We start from the raw sequence: 19882 nt of genomic DNA on the forward strand, positions 1-19882 counted from the left end.
TGAACAGTGCTGAGGATGTTTAAATACTGCACTTCTAAGTGTCACTGGGATGAGGCTGAGCGCAGGTCTAGGGAGAAAGGCTCCTTTCGGTGTTTCCATGCATGAGACTGAGCAGCATTTTGAACATGGACAGGTTTAAATCCCAATTAGAGAATTTGACTCTATACACTTCATTTCTTCTGAAGGTAAGACACAAACAGGCGGAAAGCAGTGACCATCTCTGCTACTTTGCTGAAAATCTCCAAAGAGAATATGCCAAAAACTGAGTATCAGCTGTGACTCTCCCACGTACAGGGACACATGCACATTATTAAATAAGGGATTTGTGCTCGGATTTCATATATGCTGTCTTCCAGTATTCCAGGCACATCTGATTTTGTTGGGAGGTTTTCCAAATGGAAACCTGATCCTTTCATTTAAATTGTGCAGAATATTAACAAATAAATTCTTAATTATGAAGACTTAATGTTCAACATTCACAAGCATCACAGAATTTTCTCTAAGGTAAATTCATTACTCCCACCAGAACTATTGCAAGGAGTTGGATGGGTGTACAATTAAGAGTTACTGTATTATTTTTTGCCTATTAGGTGTTGATGTTCTTTGTTTTATATACACAGTTCTTGATATAAAGCATGTAATGACAATATTTTTCAAATATAGAAAAAAATGTGTAAATATTGCAACTGTGCTACCAAATACATTGACCAGAGCATAGGGAGGCAGAAATAATGTATCACCTGAGCAAAGAGCAGACAGGCTTCCTGTGTTGCTCTTTGGGATTCTTTGCAAGCAATTCTGCTCTTCCAACCACTACCCATTTCCCTTAAGTCTGTGCATATGCCTCACTGTACTTCCAACTTTTGACTTAATATTGTTTTGCCAAAAAATCCTTGGAGGGGGAAGAGCAGTGCCTGTGTGCTGACCAGAGTTCATCAGAGCCAATGCTAATTAGCTGCTGATTTCATCAGCCTTTGGTCTCAGAAATGCATCATTTTCCAGAAAGTGTCTGAAAACACTTTCTATTAATTATATAGTAAAATGATGTAATTTAGTAAAATGATGTAATTTAACAGGATTACTTATACTGTAGACTCTTTGACAGAAATTTTTTCCACAACATGAACTTGCAAAGAGACCCTTTGATTATGTCTGAATTTTGACTGAATTCAAAACACATTCAAATAGTAACAGTAATTAGTGTTCAGCTTTTACTACACATACAGCACATGTATCCCAGGAGTCCCAGCACTGGATAAAAGAGCTGAGTGCTCAACCATGTGGGCACCCAGAGCTCTGCCAGGCACAGCTGAGCTGCTCACCATGACCTTTATGGTTTCAGCTTGTGTGATCTAGCAGGGTCCCATGGACAGCATGGCTGGGACACAAATGCTCTTCCCCAGCCACCACCTGAGCTGAACTGCTCCCTCTCCTCCCAGCACAGCAACTGGGACACCTCCCTGTCCCACTGCCAAAAACAGAGCTGCCTCTGAGCACCCCCCAGCCCAAACCCTCCCAAGTGTGAAATTGCTCAGGACTGTGCAGAATTAACCACAGCCTGGTGAAGTTCAACCAAAGACACCACTGGGGAGTCCTGACCCAAGGGGGCACAGGGAATGCTGCCCATGCAGGGGGGTCACTGTCACCTCCACCCACCTTTACACATTGAGGACACTCTCCTGAAGATGTCCCTTGGCAGCCTGGCAGATCCAGGGTCTTGCCCTCCCTTGCTGCTGCACGTCCCTTCCCAGCCAGCCCAGCCAGCCTGGCCCATGGACCAGCTCTTCCAGGGGTTTTTGCCCAGAGGGGAGTTTATCAAGACAGCCATGGCATTTCCCACAGCCCAGTTCACATCCACAGCCCATCTGCAGAGGATGGTAACTGGGGAAATACTCCCCTCTAGGATTCCCTTCCCATCCCACGAGCATTTTTAGCGTATTCCAAAGGAACACAGGAAAAGCAAGAGCTGTGTCTTGCCCGTGTTAATGAAAGCCAAGTTAAGGGCACCTGGTTCCTGCCCAGAGCCCCAGGACAGCCACCCCAGCAGAGCTCTGGCTGCAGCACTGCTGATCCCTGAGAAATGGCACTGCTTGCCCACAGGCTGCTGCCTAAACACAGACCACGTATTTATTCCTGCTGCCATCCACCTATCTGTCCAGTTATCTTCTTTTGTTTCATATGTTTAATTTTAAACCTAATGTCAAAACTCCGAGTATAAAATGAAATACATTTTTGTTTAAAATACTCTGGGCAATTTTTATAGAACATCCTTTTGAAAAAAAAAAAAGTGCAGAGATCAATTTTTTTAAGTCCATCCCGCAGGCACCATCATTTAATTATGAGTGAGACATAAATTATGCATTTACACATTGTTGCATTTTCTATAAAATGGTGTGGAGATTTTTTTTTTTGTAGTTTTTGGAACTCTCTCTTTCTTCCTAGAGGCACTTTGGAGGGAAAAAAAAAAAAAACTGCCAAAGGCTATACATTGATGAAAAAAATTAGCATTTATCAGTATAACACCATTATGAGGCCAGCATGGCACTAACATACAAAAAATCTAAATGTATTTTTCTGCTTAGACTTAGGAAAACCTGAAAGACTGTGATCTCACCAGGCAGAAAACTGTTTCCTTGCAGTATAAGCACTGAAAGTAATTGGGCAGAAGCAAATAATTTGCATATAATTGAAGAAGGCATAGTAAAAAAGCAGCCCAGACAGGGCGGAGGCAGCAGGAAAGGCCGTTCATTGTTCATTACCTGCACCGAGTTCAACCGGCAGTATCCGTTCAAGGGAAACCTGATAACGTGGGTGGGGTCCTGGTTCCAGCCCGCGTTCACCGAGTTGCACATGACATCCCCCGTCTCTGGGAAGATCTCTTCTATCAAAGCCTTCTCCCCACTCAATGCAATTCTTTCCCCCAGATCTGGAGTCACTCTTACAACCAAGCAGTCACAAGGCTGGAAATGTTTCCTTTGTTCTTTCTCTTGTTTCCATCGCTCAAGTTCCTTAATCATTGGCTGCAGCTGGTAATACTTTGCTTCTTCATATAAAAGATTAAAGTCCTGGGAAAAAAAAAAAAAAAAGAGAGGGAGAGAGAGAAACTAGAAATGCTTATAGTTCTCTTTTAAAAATGAGTATTGTTCCTGTTTGACCTACTTAGGCTTATGTATTGTCAGCAAGAGAGCAAAGGCAACAGGTACCCACGTACTCACACTCCACAGAAAACCACACGGTGCTGGTGTTCAATTGTTTGAGCTGACTGAGAAGTTCCCATTGCACTGAATTATCCTTTCATTTACTATCCCACAAGCTCAATGCCAGAAGGCTTCGCTCTTGGGTTAAGAAATCAAAATAGCTGGCTGCAATAAACAAAGCTCACTGATGTAAGAGAACATGTTCCAAGCCCTGCTCTTCACCCGTGGCCTCGGACACTCCTGATCTCACAGCACATCTCAGGCTTCGCTGTCGCCTCTCACACCCGACAGGAGATGGAGATGTCAGTTCAGCTTCACTTCTCACCTGTCTTTGCTGAGGCTGAAATTCAGCTACAGCAGCTGAGCTGCTGCCTGCAGTTTATGACTATTCATGTATTTCAAGTGTACTTTGCAGCCTGGTAAATTACACGGAGGTAGTGACCATCCTGCTGGCTGGGAGCTCAGCTGTGTGCTCCAAGGGCTGAAAAGAAGCAGTTCTTCCCTGCCATTTGTCCATCACTTCACTTGGGCTTTGGGCAATTCAAATTCCCAGTTTGATCCAATTCCCAGTTCAGTGATTGTTTCATCAGATTCTGACAGATCTTCCCACCTCAGCTGAAATATCTGAGAGTCCATGGAGGCAAAGGGTGTGAGCACCCCCAGAGCCGAGGAGGCAGCTGAGCCCCCCAGGCCCAGCCAGATGGGGAGGAGAGGGACAAGGCTCCTGGGGGAACTTTGCTCCCCCAGCCTCCTCCAGAGGAAGAGGAGCAACAAGAGCTCAGCTCCTCCCTGCAGAGACCTGGCTTTGCTTTCCCTGCTCTTGCACCTCTTTACACACGGGAATGCTGCACCACAGGTGCTTTTATGGGGTGTGCTGGAGGTCAGCACCTGGAACAAAGGCCAGTTCTACACCAGTGAAATGAAAAATAAATTAAATGAAAAGAAAAATCAAGGCTGAAATAACTGAGATCTTTTGGCTTGGAAAGAATGATATGACAAGAAGCATTCAAGAAATGGGCACCAAAATCACATGAAAAGTAACGGGTGTGCTGCTGCCCCAGGACTCAGGGAGGAGGGGAAATCAAAGGCCAATGAACATGCAGCACAAAAAGGTGTGACTCTACCTAGTGGTTTGGAATTAACCTGTCAAATCTCCTGCTGCAGGGTATTACTGAACCAAAGCAGTTATCTCTGCTCAGATTTGGCACCACAGACCCACTGGTAGTGGAGGTGCTCCTTCACCCCAGGGCTGCCTGCAGCCTGGAGACATATGAATATTCACAGTGACAGGGCAAGGTGATCGACTTACAAAAGGGACATCCAGTCCTTTACATCTCTTTGATGTCTGCTGAGGTTGGGACAATGTGCACACAGCTAAGGGAGAAAAAAGGACTGGAGGATAAGAGGAGCAGAGAGGAAGAGGGATAAGAGTGAGTGGGAACAAATGAGGGCAACAAACACTCTCACAGGACAGCTTGAAGGTGGAAAACACAGAAGATTAAAGAAGAAATCATGCAGAGAGCATGCTGCAAACAACCAACAAGCAGTGTTGGAACAGGCCAGGCAGAGAGCTGTGGAGGCTGCCTGCACCACCTGGGCTCAGGTAAGACAGCATCAGCCCCAAAGCCTCGTCCTGTGATGGAAGGTGTTCTCACCCTTCCCAAAACTGGCACTCTGCTGAACCATTACTGCTTTTCTCTGTCCACCAGTGATGCTCCCTGGGAACTGAACAGGGGATAGTTTAAGCCTACAGGGATTAGTGGCTTAAATAAAAAAAAGAATTCTGAAGTCTCTGTACAGGACACTGGATCAGCACAGTCTACCACTGAACTGTGTTCACTACAGAGGTGTGTGCAGTGGCCTGCCCAATGTTCACCGGGCATCTGCTGGTGCCATGGATTGCTCTTCCAAGCAAGGAAACGTGCAATGCTAAGGAAAAATGTAATGGTGTTGAGTGGACAGGAACACCCAGTACTTTCTGAAGGCAATGGAAAGTCATCTGCTGTTTTCAGTAGGTCCTGAAAAACCAGTTTGAGAGTATCTGGGTTCATGGACACTATAAAATAAGGTATTATTTGTAAAATCAATCAAGTGAATATGTGCTAAGAAGAGATGGGACAGTGATAGAAAGAACAGCCCTTCGTTTTTGAGAGCAGAGAGCAGCACGGGGCTCCTGAGGCTGGATGCAAAGCCCATTACATTACAGTCTCTGACTTCCCTGGCTTTGGACTAGCCTGACAGTATCCTGAATCACAGCATTCAATGGTCCTGCACCCTCGGGCCAGAAAAGCAATGCCATAAACAAGCAAAACCCAGATCACACCACCCTTACTTCTCCCACAGCCAACTCAGCCCACCCCAACAACTGCAGCTTTTCAGTGACTCTGCTATCTGTAATTTGCCCTAAAATGAACAGGATAAATTTTACATTCTGATACCATTTTGTGAGAAGAAAACCTGCTTTCAAATGGAACAGCTCTTCCACTACTGTTCCCAGAATGACAGTGCCACACTTCAGGGGGCTGTGTGGAAATCAGGGCTGAGCCACTGTGTTGGGGTTAATCTCTAAAGTCAGCCTCTCATGTCTGTGTCTGTTCCACTCTTGGGTTCAGCACAAATATGGGAAGGGTTGAGCACCTGAAGAAGGGCCCTGTAACAGGCCCTGGGAGCTGAGGTGTGATTTCAGAGAATCAGGGCACTACTGTCAGGCAGTGCCAGTAAGGGCAATTTGTTGTGCTGTAGCACAGTAACAAGTGGAGGGGATAAAAAAGAGTTTTCTGTAGCAAGAGAAATCACTGCTGTCCACCAGTGACAGTGCTGGGAAGGGACACCTTGCACTGCCCCACTGCACTGCTGCCCACAGCCAGCAGCAGCAAAGACTGCCCTTGCTCCTCTTCTGGGACATTTGGCCTTTCTGCAGGGAGGGACTAGGGCATCCTGAGGGAATCTGACAGTGTGTTCAGGGAGGGAAGAGGGTTTCACAGAGCCAGGAATACAGAATGAGTGGCTCACAGCATGGGGGTCAGGTTCTTGTGGGCTCTGCACACCAAGCCCACAATTTTTTCCCTCAGGTTTCACACATTGCTCAGAGTTCTGTCTGTGACCAGCCTGGGAGAGCCCAGCTCTGGACTGCCTGCACTGAATGCCTGGGATGCCCAGGTAACACTGGCATAGGTACTTCCACCCTTGCACTGCAGATATCAAATCCTACCCTGAAGAATTCCTTAAGTTTAATATGAAATGTAAAGCAGAGGAATTAAACCCACAAGAGCTCTTGCCAGGGAGGTGCCACAGGAACTGCTTGAGAACATTTCCATGCTGTTAGTTTTGATAAGTTACCAAAGGCAGATGCAGACATGACTCTTCCTGCCCCATCCAGGAGAGGCACATCCCACTGGCACAGCCATGGTGGCCAAGGGCACAGAGGTTCACTGACACTGGGCACAGCCCCAGGGCACAGCTCTGTCCCACAGCAGCCCTGATCCCCCTGCAGCCTCCCTCTCAGGGCAGTGGTGCTGAGCAGCAGGCAGCATTCCCCAGCAGATTTTGTACAACACCCAGGAGTTCCTTGTCCTGCAGGATTAATGCATCTCCCATTTCTTACAAGCATTATTTCCCTGTGTTCCCAGCTCCCTGACAGCACTACCAGAGCCAAGCACTATGACAGATAGTGGAACTGCTTCTGTTTAGCCCAGGAACACATTTTACTCTGGAGGTGACTCCCACCACCAGTGGCAGCCACAAGCAGGGTGCTCTTTGATAGACTGAAAGGGCAGATAGCCAGTACAGCCTTTAATTTTTCTGTAAAGTACCACAAAAAGCCTTTATAGCTACCACAAGCCTTCAGCTTCCTGAGCTACTGCAGGAACTAGTGGGAAGTTCTGCCAGGTCACTTGAAGAAGGGAGCAGACAGGTAGGTGGGATGCACACAGCCTTTCTCCAGACACAGCTTCTGGCCTACATTTAGATCTCACAGGAAACATAAACAGATCTTTTAAAGATGCAGCCTTTTGCCTTTCACAAAATAATTTTCTGCTTTTTGTTCAGCAGAAAAGCTTTTTCTGTGGTGGATTTCAAGTGGGCTAAATGCTGGCAGTCACGTGTGACAAGGCTGACATCTTCCTGGGGAGGAGGTGGGAGGTGTGACCTCCAGGCCAGCAGTGCTGCTGTTTCCATGCCAGTGCCAATGGGCTGGCACAGATCTGCTGCCCAGGCACAGCCAGCCAGCACAGGCTGACACCATGTGTCCCACACACCTGGTGCTGTTCTCTCAGTACCAAAGACACCCTTTATTTTTGTACCTAATGTTGACTCCTGAACAGGCTGAAATGGCTCTTTCTGTCCATTTTTCGCTGGTTATTCTTTATTACATGAAACAACAAACTGTCATCCTAACTCAATGTTTCTTTTATATTTTTAGTGCTGTGAAGATCTGACTCCTGGCTATGAAAGAAAGTTGCTCACTTCTACAATGACAACTGCACTGTTTCCTGAGGTCAGTTTGAGAAGAATTGAGATGCAAGCACACAAATTTTGTAACTGTATTAATAAATTAGAGAGGTGGCCCTGTCATTCTGGTGCTACAGGTGATCTCTGTAATCCACATAAAAACTCAGATGTCCTGTGCCTTTGTGCTCCTCCCCTCTTTGAGAGGGAATAACAATATACACATTGCCTATGTCTATTTTTGTTTGATGCTCTCTGAGCAGGGAGTGAGTCTCAAACAAGCAGGCACGGCAGCTCCTGGTTTTGTGTGCAGTCAGGCACGGACAGTGGGGGGGACACGTGCTGCTCGTCCCAGGGGAGCCCCTGTGATGGCAGGGGAGAGCCAGGCAGGGCAGTTTGGGCACCAGAGGAGGAGCAGCTCCCGTGGCAGCAGCCCCCAGCAGCAGTGGGGCAGAGCTGAGCTGGCCCCGTGCTCTGCTCCAGGCCCAGGGGTGCCCACGGTGCCCACGCAGGGGACACTGAACCAGAGCAGGCAGGGGCAGCTGGCAGCAGCTCCAGCCAGACACCAGCACCAGCCTGGCATGGGCTGGCTGCAGAGCAGAACCCAGCCACACGCTCAGCCCTCAGCACACTCCATGTGGCTTAAAATCCCCCAAACCCAGGAAAATTACAGCAACCATAGGAGTGCTACTTTCAGCAGGAAGACCTGGGAGACACTTTCAAGTTCTGTCTTAGTAGTAGTTGCAAGTGTAATTAATATTCACTGTAAACACACCACTCAGACTTGATAATAAAGAATCACTAGCCTCGAAACACACACCCCACTTTCTCTGCATTTCAGTGTTAACTTAGTCTGAAAACAACACTGAAATAGCAAACACAATAATGCTGGTGTGGTACTAACATTCCAAACTTTCCAAAATAACCATCTGAGCAGCAATTCAAGTTGAAAAGCAACTTGGCTAAACCTTGAGGCTAATAAACTGCTTGATTAAATTAAGGGGTAAAAACTAATAAATATTCAAAACACTTGATAGTGCTTTGTTTGACATAAAGAACATTTAATGCAAGTCTCACTGGAAAAGCTGTCAGGTTTTATACCTTAAATAGAGTTTTGCATTTAGAAACACTGAGTGATTCCATTTGCTGCCTTTGATTATTGTCTTCTGTCACTTTAATCATGCTGGCAAAATTACACAATTTCTGTGAAGTTAAATCCGTTTACAGTGCAGTTTTAATACAGCTTTAGAGTGCATTCTTCTATGCATTTTGATTTAGTTACTCCCTACCTAGCAATGCTTTGCTTTGTTCTTGAGCCCTCATTAGCCTGGGGTTTGCTCTAAAGCTCTCCCAGGGAGGAACTAAATAAAATGCAGTTACCCCTGTGCAAAGGGATGGTGTGGAGCAGCGGGCACAGCGCCGGCCCCCCGAGCCTCCAGCCCGCCAGGCTCGCTGCACAGACAATGCCCTGGCACCCACGGGCCCTCTCCCCTCCAGGCTCCAGCCAAATCCTGCTGCTTCTGTGACTGAGCACCTCTGAAATCTGGATGCTGGTCGAGGCCATGATCAGCTCAAACCACCTCTCTCTTCTCTCCTACCCTCTCTTCACAGAATTCACAGAATCACTGGGTTGGAAGAGACCTTCAAGATCATCGAGTCCAACCCAGCCCCAACCCCTCAACTAAACCCTGGCACCCAGTGCCACATCCAGGCTTTGTTAAACACCTCCAGGGATGGTGACTGCACCACCTCTCCAGGCAGATCATTCCAGTACTTCATCACCCTTTCTGTAAAAAACTTTTTCCTGATATCAAACCTGTATTTCCCTTGGTGCAGCTGCAGACTGTCCTCTGGTTCTGTCAGTGCTGCCTGGAGAAAGAGCCGACCCCCACCTGAGCACAGCCACCTGTCAGGGAGCTGTAGAGAGTGATAAGGTCACCTCTGGGTCTGCTTTTCTCCAGGCTGAACACCCCCAGCTCCCTCAGTCATTCCTCACAGGGTTTGTGTTCCCAGCCTCTCTCCAGCCTTGTTCCCTCCTCTGGACATGTTCAATCATCTCAACCTCCTTCCCAAACTGAGGGGCCAGAACTGGACACGGCACTCGAGGTGTGGCCTCTTCTCACACTGTCCCACTGGATTGTCCAAAACACAGCTGCTACAGCATCTCTCCTGCACCTCTCCCACTTCTCCATCCACCCCTTCCAAGATCCATCTTACAGCCCCCGGGACTGCTCTGGTCTTTAGCTTCACTTCTACACACAGGTTTTCTCTCTTCTCTGCAGAGTTTTCTCCCACCCAGCCCTCATTTCTCTGGCTCCCATCCATCCCACGGGGCACTTCTCCAGCTCACCTGCCACTCACCAGGAACACCAGTGCTCAGGAGTGCCCTTCTGGGCTGGAGCTCAAACCAGGACTGCCAAAACCTGCCCCTGCAGACCCTCCCACGGTGGGTCAGACATGATTACCCTCCTAACTCAGGTGAGAATGGCTGAGTTGGCAGCACGAGGACCAGCTTTACTCCAAAGCAAGAGCCACCACCACTCTGGACTCACTCAGTCACAACTGACCAAGTGATCCTGTGGCCTAGCCAGTAAAACAAAGTGAAATGGCATTTCAGAGAAAGCAGGAGTTTTCCTTCCTAGCAATGCTCTGCATCCTCTAACTGAGCAGATCCCCATCTGCCATCCCAATTTATTCATCATTTCATCCTGGAATAAGTGTTTTTGTTCAATCTTGTCATCTACAGTTTGGACACTTTTGTCTTCTAATTTTCATACAAGAGGGTGACAATGTTGGAAGTTTCCTAAGTGCAAAGCCAAACAAACAAGGCCAAAAGAAGAACCTTTAAACAATCAGGGCCTGCAAAGAAACAACCAGCACCATGACTTCATACAAAAAAATGTCCTGCTCCTTAAAAAGCCCTCAGTCAATTCCATCTCCCAAGAATATTTTGACATTAACTATGAGCAGATTACTTCCTGAAATCAAAGTATCTGCTTTGGTTCTGTCTAACACAAACCCTCATGGGCTTGTTTAAAGGTTTCTTTTTTACACCAACAAGAAAAAGATTTACACAGTTCAAACCAAATTTGAAACATTTCTTTCAGATTCTGAGCATTAAACCCTGCTAAGTACAAGTTGCTGACGTTGCTTCTTAATTGTTGTTATACCCTGATAAATAAGCTAAAAATGTGAGAAAATACAATTAGTTTAGAAAAACTGATTTAGCTATAAGCTTCATCGTTTAGCTTTTCTTGGTATCCATGACAACCACTGGTCCATTTATTAAATAATAGCATCCCTGGTGTAATACACAAATACTAAAAATCCTAACAAATAAACAGCAACATTTAGTTAAGTGTGTTTAGGTCAAGCATACAAACCAACCTGCCCCAAAACAAATGACAGAGTGGGAGGAAAAAACAGATTGCAGACTGTAGCTTTCCTTACCTTAAAGTCATCTGGGAGCAGTAGCTTAGATGTCCTTAGGAAGCTTAATATATATCTGAAAATTTCCCCATCTCGATCAATGAAATAATGTTGTTTTAAACTGTCCAAGACAATCGGCTCTGTGCCATTAAACAGACGACTTATTCTGAAAAAAAAGAGAAGAGAAAAAGAAATGGGCAAAAGAGACAAAATCTCATTACAGCCTTGGGGCTTAAGAACAACCAATTTAGGTGCATCAATTCAATGTGCATAAGGTAATGCAGGATCTTCATTTGGTGACAAACACGCGCACGAGGGCAGGTGAGGTGCCCTGGGTGGGGGCAGCGAGGGCAGTGGCTGCCCTGGCACCAGGCTCGAGCTGCCTCAGCCAGGCCACGGTCCCAGCAGGAAAGCACCCTGGAACGCTCAGCCCACGGCTGGCAGAGGGATCCTGGTGACAGCACGAGTCCCTGGCTGTGACACATCCCTGTCCTCCACGTCCTGCTAGCCGGGAACCAAGTGGCTCCTACAGGACAGGTTCCTGGCCATGAGTTTGCCTCCAGCTTGGCTGGCATTTGATCAAACACCACCCAAGCCTTTCTGTGCTGAAGGAGAGGCTGCCCAGGCACTGAGACGAGCTGTATGGACCTGTCAGTGTCCATCCAATGCAGAACGCTTTGGAAAACCAGAAACCACTGGCCCATGCAGCCCCACAGCCTGTGGGACCACAGTGCCACCACCAGCAGTCCTGGGGATGAGCCTGGCAGGGATGAGCCATGGCAAATCTTTTGTGAGGGAAAAAACCGGGAGCAAGACTTGAGAGACCGGGGGATCAGCTGATTATGGGACCAAAGGACCACATCAGCTACACCATTCCAGGTTTTTCCAGTCCCAAGGAGCCTGCTCCAGGGGGAGCAAACCAGGCATCTGCCTGGCTGCCGCTCCTCCAGCCTCTCCCTTCCAAATGCCTGCCTTCTCTCACAAGGCTTTGTCTTCCCATGAGAAATAACCCAGCTGAATATATGTTCTTGAAAGGGAAAACGCAGGAGACAGACAGCAACGACCTATTAAGTAATTGAGTCCATCTCTCTGACAGTGCAGCATTGTTCCCAACTGCAGAGTGTCTCGTCTTTCAAAGTCGACTCTTAAATAATCCTGCCACTGAGGACTCCTCCATTTCCCAGAGAGACCATCCCACACTGGCTGGATTTCACTATCGAGCCGGCCCTTCAAACAGCCCATGAAATCCCCCGTGTGCCTCGCTGAGACCAGGGCAGGGCTTTCCCCTTCCCTGGAAAACAAGCTCATCAAGCCTTGCTGCAGGCCATGCCCAGCACTGCTGCCGAATGCTGCAGCCACAGCCTCGCTGCCTCCCTCCTCCCAGCACCACCACCCACGCCAGGCTTTCAGCCCAGCAGCGTGGGGAGCACCTGGAAGTGATGCCAGTGCCCATCCAGGTGCTGGGAAGGGGCAGGTTTGCTGCCCCACTGCCCTGCTGCTGCTCCTGCCTGTGCCCTGGGCCCTGGCCCACAGCTGCACCTTGCTCTGATCTTCTAACTGGCTAATATGGTTGTAAATTTATTAATGCACCATTTATATCTCAATAAAATGTGGAAATAATAAATGAAATGGACTTGGTTAAGTCTCCACTGAATTTTGCTAAAAAACCTTTTTGCCCTCTTAATTAAGGAAGCTCCAGGTTGTACTGCCTGCTCTGATGCCCATGCCAGCACACAGCTAGTCTGGGTTACTTGTGAGAATAACCAAGTGCTCTCCTAAACCCTCATTATAACATTTACTGTTTTCTCCAACCTCCAGCGTTCCTACAGTATCAGAGGATACCATCCAGTTCACCTGCAACATTTAATTTAAATAATCACAAGGTTCAGTAAGACTCCTGTAATTCACTGTGCTCTTTTTTGTTGTTATTTTAGGGCCATTTGCCCAAGACAGTTAAATATACTGCTTTGTACAGCATTACACTTTATTCCAGGAACCAGACAGTTAATTTATTTCCTTTGGCAGTGTGCTGTGCTGGGATACACTGAAAGCAGAGGAAGCACTGATAGCTTAAGGTTCAGTACATACATTTACTGAGTAAATTTGCATGGCTATTGGAAGTTTTGAGATGTTACATCTGAACAAGCTGAGCTGTGGCTGAACCCTCCTCCCCTTTGCTGCCCTTTCTCTGTGGAGTCTGCAGAAGCAAAGCTGCCCTGCTCTGCACGGGCACAGGGGAAGGTTTACCAACAACGACAGGGTGCAGAGAAGACAGGGTACAAAATTTTAATGGGCCACTCTTTAATGTAGTAAAGCATTTTTTTGGTAATGAAAACAAAACATGAATTTTGAGGCTCCACTTTGTGGAGTGCCCTGAGCTGTATTTCTTCACCAGCGAAATTACTGCTGGGGAAAGAAACTCACAGAGTGTTGAAAGACTTAACTGCCACCCCAAAAACAGAGTGATGAATAGTTTAAGGATTTATTTGACATTTTAGGGGGCTGCTACGTTCCAAGAACCAACTTCATTGCAGCATGTTGTAATGCTGCATGTGGAAAGAGCTCCCGCTTCTCCCATCTCACCAGTTCAAACCATACCTGCAAAAGTCCTTCGGAAAATGCAATGCTGTGAGAGCACAAAATGAACTCAAATGGCAGCTTCAGATGGACAGTTCCTGACAGGGTTGCTCACCGTGTGTGAAGCTGCGGGAAAGAGCACAGTGACCGGGAGTAGCTCCACGCTCTGCACCGGGACACGAAGCTCTCTATGGATGGGTCTTTGGTGGCCAGAACGAAATGCCTCACACAGGGACAAAATGCACTCAGGCTGTCAGAGAGCTGGCAAGTCAGCAAGAGCAGGGGACAGGAAGGCCTTTGCACTCTACAGACTTGCTGAAGGTCAATCAGAAATAAGGTACCAGCCTGGCTGGCAGCCTCAGGAAGCTGCTCCCTCGGTGACCCACCGTGCACCGTGAGTTAACAGTGACGGGGAGTTGCTGCAGCTCAGACTGGGCAGTAGTCACCCTGAAAATGGTTGTTTTTATGAGTGGTCATGGCAACCAGTACTGGACTGGTGGACAAATTAGCACTTTCAGGAGGCACTTGCTTATGGCATGCAGGAATGGTACTTCCAGTGATGCTTGTGAAGAGGCAGGAGGCACAGGGAAAGGGAGACAAGGCAAAAAGAGCTGCACTGGGATCCTGCAGCAAAGGGCGAGTCTGAACAATGAGCACTCCTTCAGCACTCCTACCTTCCTCCAAGAGATGCTTCACTTTCTAATTTAGAAGCACTTGTATAATCTGTGTCCAATATTTAATTTCTATACAGGGAGCAGAGTGAGCCAGGACCAACTCCAGCAGTTGCCAGCCTAAGGATACCAAGCGTGTCTTTGCACTGCCTCCACCACCCTGGCTGGGCCCTGCTGTGCTCACACCATCTGCCCAGAGCACACATCCTCCCAGTCACCTCTTCTTCCTCCTGGCTTGCTCCTGCCCTCCCAGCAAGGGGCTCTTCCCAGCTGCCTGCTCACTGCTCACTGCTCTGCAGTGCTGCCCACCCCAGCCCTCCAGGGCTCCCAGCCCTCCAGGGCTCCCTGCCCTCGGCCACCAGGGCTGGTGTCCACCTCCAGCCTGGCACCTTGAGCCCCGGCTGGGTGCACTTCTCTGCCTCTGCCGAGAGCCAGAACAGGACCTGTTGATCCCATTCCTAGTGTTTCTTTGTGCTTCTGTTGTTTCTGCTAAAGGCTTTTACATTTTCAATAATGTTTCGCCAAAATGCCGAGGGGCGAGTTTCTAGCTTTGTACCAATTTTACCATGATATTAAGATCTTCTTTTATTAGATTAAAAACAAACAACAAAGACAGCCAACCCACATGGACAAGAGTGCCAGTAAATTCTTTTCTCAGTTTCTTGGGCAAGGAAAGAAGCCCTGTGCTGCCTGCAAGTACCTACAGAAGGCTGCTCCCCCCTTAATCCTGGTGACCAATTTTCCAGCCTGCAGGCTCCCTGCAGCACCTGTGGAGGCAGGAGCACAGAGGGGGCCTGCAGGGCAGTCAGTCCAGCCCCCACAGCAGAGCTCAGGACACACCACCTCCTTCATCAACTCTCCCAGCTCCATTTTAGAAGCAGACAGGGCTTTTGGCACCCCCAGCTCCCTCCAGTGCACCTCTGGTCTTCCCTAAGATCATCACTGAGCACAGCTGCGGGTCTGCACATCACACACAGCTGTTGGGGAGTTTCGTGGCACTTTGGGACAGAAAAGTTTTTCGGGTGGGGCAGTTTGCTCTCTGGTTTGGGCCAGTTTAGCTATTTTCTTGACAGCTTTATTTTTAACAGAAAATACAAGTTCTTTCCTAATAAATCTGGTTCCAGAGGTCTTAAGAAGAACACCCAGTTTTGTGGACCTGTGAGACAACCAGCAAGTGGGGCTGTGGCACCATGAGGCCCTAAGGCCCCCAGGTCCCTCTGCTCTGGGGGCCACTGTGGTCCTGTGGTCCCCTGTGCACTGGTCTGGCCAGCGCAGTGACACAGAATAAGCACAACTCTCTATCACAATATTGCACTAAAAGTATTAATTTAAGTAATTACATGATTAATATTTAACTGTTCAGTGATATTTTTGTCATTCATAATTTAGTTGTTTACATTTATTAAAAATTGATTTTGTAGACACTTTTTCTGCCCAATGTCAAATCAGCAGGGAACGCACATTTCAGCAAACTGTCATTAGAACGTGTCTCTTTCCTCATTTTATGGGAGGACAGGGGAAGAAGAGAGAAATGCCTGTCTGTGGGCCCTGCAAACATGGTGGGTCTGTGGTGCACCAGGTGTCCTCCCTGCTGAACCTGCCCTGCGTGTGCCCTCCTGCCCCAGTGCAAACACACAGCGCAGCCAACACGGGCTCTGCAGAGCTCCCTGTGCTTTATGGGGGCTCTCAGCTCTACTTGGCTTTTGGGCCTGGCTGTGGAGCTGGGGAGGAGGAGGTGGCTGTGGGAAATGCCACAGAGAGGGAGAAGAGGTGGGACACTGAGCATGACCTGAAACTGCCCTGCAGGACACACCAGCAAAGCGTCCCTGGTGATGAGCAGAGTCCAGTCATTGCTGCTGAGCACAAACAGTGCTGCTTATCTCTCAAATATTTGCTCAAGGTGGGTAGGATAGATACTGTTATCTGCTTGGAAGAGAAAAAACGTCATGAATTGGAGCAGAGGTGCTTGACAGGCCTTATACTGTGTCTGGCACTGCTGCTCACATAGCTGTGTCTGTCAGGAGTCTGCTCCTTGCCCCGTCACAAGGCTGGCAAAGCACTGTGGAAAGGCTCTCAAGTGCTGTGCCAGCTCTCTGCTGGCACTGCCACAGCCCAGCTGAAGCAGCACAGGCTGAGTGGGCAGTGCACAGTGCTCTCAGACCTTCCCAGTAGCGTTTTTCCTATTTCCATTATTTGTATAAAACTGTTTGGATTTGTGCACAAGCTCCCAGCAAAGCAAACCATAATGGGGAAAGTACCTGCAGCTGCTTTCCCCAGGGAGGTACCTTAAAGCAACCAGCCTGGCTGAAAAGCAGGCCAGGCTGGCCAGAGGAGGACAGGGGTAACCCAGCAGATGGGTGTCTTCTGCCTTCTGGCCTGGCATTAGTTAAGAGAGAGGTGGAAGGCAGTGCCTCTGCCAGGACACAAGCTCCCTCATGCCTGGTGCAGTGAGGAACGTGGCTAAAAGTTACACCTGGCTGCAGGAGGTTTTCTGATCTGCCTCAGTTTAAAACTTCAGCTACAATTAGTGTGACAGTTGTATGGTTGTACCACACCTTCCCTCCCTGCTCTCTGAGCAGTGATTTTAAGCCCTTCTGCAGCTGAGAGAAGCGGCACTGAGGAGAGGCAGGGGCTGCAGCACGGTCAGTGCCCACCCGACCTGGCTGCCCTGTGCTGCAGAAAGCCTGCGAGGCTCCACCCCTGCTGCTCTTGCACTTCAATCCAAGACATCTTCACCCCCAGGACTGCTGCAGGCACTGAAGTGGAAATTACCCTGCTTGGCTTGCAGGGTGTTTTGGCTGGGGAGAATTTTAAGCATCTTTTGTTTGGACAGTGATGAGGAAAAACTGTGTTGTGTGAGAGCCTGAGTCTTAAACTTTGGGTATGAATTGCCACTCTGCAAACTGTGACATCCAGGCAGCCACGTGGGCCCGAAGGCACAGAGAGGTGCCCCAAACGGAGCTCCTGGCAGGTACCAGATCAGGCACCAACTCCCAGCCCCAAGTGCAGTGCAGGCATCAAGGCTGTGGTGTCAGACAGGTCACCCACCACTCCACGGGCTCGAGCCACCCTGCCCACCAGCTCCTCCTCCTCCTCACAGTCCCTCATGGCTGGGGAAGCAGCTACCCTTCAGCAAGGCAGCTCCGGTGCCAGTGCCCTACAGGATCACTCAGCCCCAGACCTGTCAATCCTGATGGCACCAGTGAGCTACCACAGATGTTCAAAACAAAACTGACCTGTGAGAACAAAACAGAGACACTAAAGCTCAGTTTCTAACAAGAGCATGAAGCAGTACGGTCCAACCTCAGCAGAAGGGTGGAGGAGTGTATTGGGCTGGCATGGCCAAGCTTTGGTAGCAGAGGGGCTACAGGAGTGGCTTCTATGAGGAGCTGCCAGGACCATGGCTGGTAGAGCCAATCCCTGGCAGCTCCAAAGACTGATGGACCTCTGGCCAAGGCTGGGCCAATTAGAAGTGGTGGTAACACCTCTGAGAAAACAGATTTAAGAAAGAAAAAAAAAAAGTTACTGCACAGTTGTCACTGTGGCCAGAGAAGAGCAGGGTGAGAACATGTGACAGGAACAATTCTGCAGACACCAAGGTCAGTGGCGGAGGGGGGCAGGAGGTTCTCCAGGTGCCAGAGCTGGGATTCCTCTGCAGACCCTGGTGATGATCATGGTGAGGCAGCTGTGCCCCTGCAGCTCTTGGGGACCCACGGAATGCAGAGATCCACCTCAGCCCCTGGGGATCCACGGAATGCAGAGATCCACCTCAGCCCCTGGGGATCCACGGAATGCAGAGATCCATGGGGATGCAGAGACCCACCCACAGCACATGGGGATCCCTGGAGGATGCAGAGATCCACCCCTGGGATCCACAGGGATGCAGAGATCCACCTCAGCCCCTGGGATCCACAGGGATGCAGAGATCCACCTCAGCCCCTGGGATCCACAGGGATGCAGAGATCCACCTCAGCCCCTGGGATCCACAGGGGATGCAGAGATCCACCTCAGCCCCTGGGATCCATGGGGGATGCAGAGATCCACCTCAGCCCCTGGGGATCCACAGGGATGCAGAAATCCACCTCAGCCCCTGGGATCCATGGGGGATGCAGAGATCCACCTCAGCCCCTGGGATCCACAGGGATGCAGAGATCCACCTCAGCCCCTGGGATCCATGGGGGATGCAGAGATCCACCTCAGCCCCTGGGGATCCACAGGGATGCAGAGATCCACCTCAGCCCCTGGGATCCATGGGGGATGCAGAGATCCACCTCAGCCCCTGGGGGAGGTGCCCACCCCAGAGCAGTGGGTGCCTGGAGGGGGCTGTGACCCAGTGGGAGACCCAGGGGACAGAGAGGGCCCTGCTCCCAGGCTGGAGCAGCCTGTCCTTGGAGCACTGCACCCCTGGAAAGAGACACCCACTCCTCAGCAGGGTTGGGAGGGCTGTGTGCCCGTGGGTGGGACTCAGGCTGCAGCAGGTCACAGAGAGCTGCTGCTCGTGAGATGGAGCCAAGCTGGAGAAGTTCCAGAGAGTTCTGCAGAACTCTCCCATGGGAGGGACCCCACAGTGCTGCAGGGGAAGAGCCCCTCTCCCTGAGCAGCAGGGGAAGCTCTGGGGGATGAACTGACCAGAAGCCCCATTCCCTGTCTCCCTGTGTCATCAGGGGAGGGGCTAGAGCTGGGAAGGAGAGGGGGCTGGAGGGAAGGGTTTCTTTTACTTCTCATTATCCTGCTCTGATTTTGTTAGCAATAAATCCAATTAATACCTCTAATTCCAGCCTGTTTTGCCTTTGATGGTATTTCCTGAGTGGTCTCCCCTGGTCTTTAACTCATGAACCCTCACTCTATTTTCTCTCCCCTGTCCAGCTGTGGAGGGGTGAGAGCACAGCTTTGGTGGTGCCTGGGGTCCAGCCAGGGTCAACTCGCTACAAGGAGGTAACTCACAGGGTAACATGTTTATCCATCTCCAATTCCTACAGCTCCCTGTTCCTGCCTCCCAGTGCTGATCCCGGAATGCCACAGGAGTTTTTGAGCCATATGCTCACTTTGCCATGCTTCTGAAGGATATTACACTCATTAACTACTGAGCACCTGAAGGAACTGCAGGATCTATTACCTAGATTTAATACTTCATATTTTGCTGTTCAGGCTACGATATCTATTTTTGTTACAGATCAGAGCTAGTCTATAGAGTATCAACATGTATTTTTAAAAGTCAATAATCCATAAAGCACATTATAATCTACCATGCAGAATCATTCTTAGGAAGCTCTGGAAGGATTTTCTTTCTTCTTTCTAAGCCACCACTAAAAAAGCAAAATTAGGTGTATAATGGATTTGGTAGTCAAAACAAAGCCATGGACAATTCTGTTTTCTGTTCAGTGTTACTATCAATTAAAGTCCACTGGAGCAACAGGTAATAAAATCCACTGAAGTGGAAGTTACCCATTATTTTTGAAATACCACAAAGAATTCATGGTAAGAGTGAGAGATGCTTGCTGTTTATAGCCTATCTACATATTTAAGACACTTTAGCAGATGACTTTGATATGTAACTTCCTG

The 19882-nt window shown here is 48.9% G+C and overlaps 1 protein-coding gene across 3 annotated transcripts in view; it reads right to left on the reverse strand.

Moving 5' to 3' along the window:
• KCTD15 (potassium channel tetramerization domain containing 15) overlaps positions 1–19882 on the reverse strand; it is a 44671-nt gene that overhangs the window by 3500 nt on the left and 21289 nt on the right. For all 3 annotated transcript variants that reach the window (XM_053987277.1, XM_053987276.1, XM_053987275.1), the window contains exons 3-4: positions 11094–11238; positions 2760–3065 (exon numbers count right to left, since the gene is read on the reverse strand). In XM_053987277.1, coding sequence (XP_053843252.1) covers positions 2760–3065; positions 11094–11238 — 451 coding nt within the window. The remainder of the gene's footprint in view (positions 1–2759; positions 3066–11093; positions 11239–19882) is intronic.

Source organism: Vidua macroura, chromosome 11 (assembly GCF_024509145.1).
Source record: "Vidua macroura isolate BioBank_ID:100142 chromosome 11, ASM2450914v1, whole genome shotgun sequence".
In the NCBI taxonomy this organism is placed as follows: Eukaryota; Metazoa; Chordata; class Aves; order Passeriformes; family Viduidae; genus Vidua; species Vidua macroura.